At 51.6% G+C, this 3553-nt stretch overlaps 1 protein-coding gene across 1 annotated transcript; it reads right to left on the reverse strand.

Moving 5' to 3' along the window:
• Positions 1–182: 182 nt before the first annotated feature.
• Positions 183–3302, reverse strand: Tnfaip8l3 (TNF alpha induced protein 8 like 3; the record flags this gene model as incomplete). Its single annotated transcript, XM_019209691.1, has 2 exons — positions 183–1605; positions 3017–3302. Coding segments are annotated over 2 exons (849 nt in total), but the record flags the coding sequence as incomplete, so codon positions are not given.
• Positions 3303–3553: the final 251 nt, after the last annotated feature.

The raw sequence follows: 3553 nt of genomic DNA on the forward strand, positions 1-3553 counted from the left end.
AGCCCACTGCCCTCCTGCGGGTCTGGCCTGGGTCTGCAGCCGGGCGCCACGCGCTCCCAGCCCCGCCCTGGGGTCTGAGAGTCGACCCCTTGCTCGTTTTCTTCTTCGGGTCAATACTGGCATTCCTAGCACTGAATCTAATTCCCAGGAATTTTTAAGAATCACGACTCTAAGACCTCTTGTTTGAAGGATGGTTTTGTTTTATTAACGAACCAGAGAAGACCGCACAAAATGACTGTGAAAGGCCAAGAAGGATGAATGCGGACTCAACTGCCTGACTGTCCCAGCTGCTGGGATGAAGCCTCTGGGACCTCGTGGACGGTGGGTGGCCCTGGAGTGGGCTGCTGGCCTGGCGGGGTGCACAGTGTTCCGTGCTTGGGAGTGAGGGCCAGCCAGGAAACTCTGAAAGTTTCTCTGCAGGGCATCACAACCCGCACTCCGGGACTCAAGCACAACTCTTGAACAGCACACGTTTCAATTTGCAAGTGTATTTCGCACCTTTGATTCCATCTTATTTTGAAGCCACGGGTCTGATTCTGTGATTCTTTTCTTCCATGCTGTTCACAATGGAGATCTAGGTTGATCCTGCTGCATGCAGACAGAAAACATCAAGACCTTCCGTGCGAGCTTTCCAAGGGGTGGACACACATCGCCTCCTTCCATCCTCACTGGCCCCTGTGAGGCAGGCAGCGGGTGTGGCGAGGCCAGGACCCAGGAAAGAGGCAGGACTAGCAGAGCTGTAACGGTCACTCTCCTTGGCCTCTCTCCAGGCCTCTTTCCACTGTGAGATGCCCTGAGCTCACCACAGAAGCAGAGCAGCCCCTCTGCATGAACAGGCTTCCACCACGGGTGATTGGGAACCCAGACCATGAAGGGAGCTGGGGTGGACACACCTGAGCTCAGTTCGGCGCCAGCATCAGCGAATGAGTGGGAAATAAAATGGACATCGATGACAAGGGTTTCTGCTTGTTGTCTTGATTCTCACGTGGATCAGGCTGGAGGGCAGGACTTAAAGAAGCAAAGTTCTGGGGGAAGGCGCCACTCAGAGGATCTTCTCGTCCAGCAATTTGTTGATGCCTTCACAAATCCTCTTGAGGCTGGGCCTACAGTCTCCGTCCAGACGATAGAGGGTGGTGAGGAACTCCACATCAGCAAAGTGGTTGAAGACGTGGTTGATACGCCCGTGGGTCCGAGGCGTGAGGTGTCGCCGCACCAGTCCGTGCACCAGGTCCTGGCACTCGTGCAGCAGCGTGGAGAGCACGCTCCTGTCGAAGGTATACTCCACTTCGTAGAAGCTCACCATGGTCATGGCGGTCTGGTTCAGCTTCTTCCGGAACTTCTCCACCATGGCCACCTCTTCCTGGTTGAACTGGTTGTTCCGATAGAGGACCCCGATTTTGACGGCCACCTTGATCAAGTCCTTCATGATCTTGTGGGCCTCCTTCTTGTTGTGGGTGTACTCTTTGGTGACTTTGTAGAGCTCATCGAAGATCTCGCTGCTGGTGTCGTCGATCAGCATGTTGGCCACGGTTTTGCTGGCTATTTTGCTCAGGATCTTCTTCTGGGCTTGCAGGGCAAGGCTCTTTGAACTAAACACATCAGGACCTACAGAGAGGAAAGACAGATGTACAGGAACATGAGAGCTGTTAGCTACGTTTCCCCAGATAAACATACTAAATTGGACTTCCTTCTTAACGCAAAGCCCCATGTCTTTGCATCCTGAGATTCCCTAACCAAACCTACGTGCATGGTGATGCCACCTCCCCACCATGTGGGTCCTGCTCACCCTCTGGCTCCTCCTCTTCCGCAAGAAGAGCTCCCTTGGCCTAAGCCAAAATTCATGGTTTTGGACCCCCTCGTGCCTATGGCCTTCCTGACTCTACCAGCTCACAGCCCAGTCCCTGCAACTGCTGTCACTATGGACACTAGCTTTGCAAAATATATGGGGATGAATTATAGCCCGATGACAGCGAAGCAGCCCCTGCGTCAACCCTTCCTGGGGAAATGGGGACATGGGGAGTTGATCATGGAAGAGTTTTTGACTGAGTCTCAGAACCCATACTTCATTGCGTCTAAGATGTGGTTTTCTACTTTGGAGATCTGGGAAGTCAGAGACACAACTGCCGGGCCGCTGATGTGTGGTGGCTGTCATTGCCTGTGTGTGTGTCAGTTTATACATCAGTTTGAGAAGGAATCTTCCTCACTAATGCTCTTGATGGCAGAGATGGCAGCAGTGTGTGGGAAATACAGACATCAAAAACAGAAGGTCAAAATGCTTCAGAAAAGTAGAATTCTTTTTTGTTTTGTTTTGGTCTTTTTGAGACAGAGTCTTGCTATGTAGCACAGGCTGGCCTCGAACTTTCAGTGATTCTCCTGATTCAGCCCCCTGAGCGCTCAGATTACAGGTGTGTGACACCACGCCAGGCCCTAGACGAGTAGTGTTCTGAATGTGGGCAGGTTTAGGAAAACCACGGCTAACTTATTTTGCTGTTATTTTCCCCTTTATGAGTAATAATGAGAGCAATATGTTTTTTAAAAAACCCACAACAACTTTGTCTAAATAAGTCTTATTTCAGTAAATATAGGTAAAAATTATAAAGATACCCAGGCCTGCTGGCAAACCCAGTACTCTGGGAGGCTGAGGCAGGAAGATCCAGAGTTTGAGCCCAGCCTGGGCAACTTAGTGAGACCTTGTCTCAAAATAAAAAGTTAAAAAGACTGGAAAGGTATCTTAGTGTAAAGGCCCTGGTTATCCCCAGTGTAATAAAATAAAATTTAAAAAGATATCATTTATAATTTGCCAGTATTTTTTTCTTTCTTAAGAGCACATGAAAAGCTTTCTTACTATCGATAGTCTTAGATTTGATGAAATACCCTGTGAGATCACAAAGAGGCTGGAGCTGACATTTAAAATGAGACCCAGCAGCCACTACTGGAGTGTGATTTATCCTGATGCCCCCAGGGAGATTCAGGTGGCCTGAGGACAGAGGCAGGGTCCCCCACAGCCCCGGCTCACCTCGGGGCGCAGCAAAGGATGGGTGGACCCCCGCTGATAACACACCAGAGAAAGACTGCAGAGAGCACCGAAGCCCGCAGCCCAGCACAGGGCACAGGTACGCTGAGGCTAACACCCTCTGAGAACGGGTCCCCAGCAGCCTCCCGGCAGCGCGGATAAATGTCAGGCACAACAGGAACGAGTGGGCTTCCAGGCTTCTCTGCCCAAGAGAGCTCCAGTTTCCTGGTCCAAGCTTTCTGGAGTTGGAGGCAAATGCTCTTCCTGCCCAGTGTGGCCGTCCACCGTGTCACCAGTCTGTGTGTGAATAACCTTTGCTCCCCAGCCAAAAGTTGAATTTGTCCCCCATTGGCAAATATTTACAGGCACGAGGGATGTTCAGAAGACGGCCGTGTGGTTTCCACAGGAGCGGCAAGACTCACAGGATGGCCCTGTCACAGGGACTCGTGTTTGCCGCCTCAGCAGCCATTCCAGAGGGACAAGGGGACCGCGAGGCTCTGTCATGGCCTTAGCAGGCTTTTTTTTTGGGGGGGGGGGGGC

The sequence above is a fragment of the Fukomys damarensis genome, unplaced genomic scaffold (genome assembly GCF_012274545.1).
Source record: "Fukomys damarensis isolate Sample0158 unplaced genomic scaffold, DMR_v1.0_HiC HiC_scaffold_17, whole genome shotgun sequence".
In the NCBI taxonomy this organism is placed as follows: domain Eukaryota; kingdom Metazoa; phylum Chordata; class Mammalia; order Rodentia; family Bathyergidae; genus Fukomys; species Fukomys damarensis.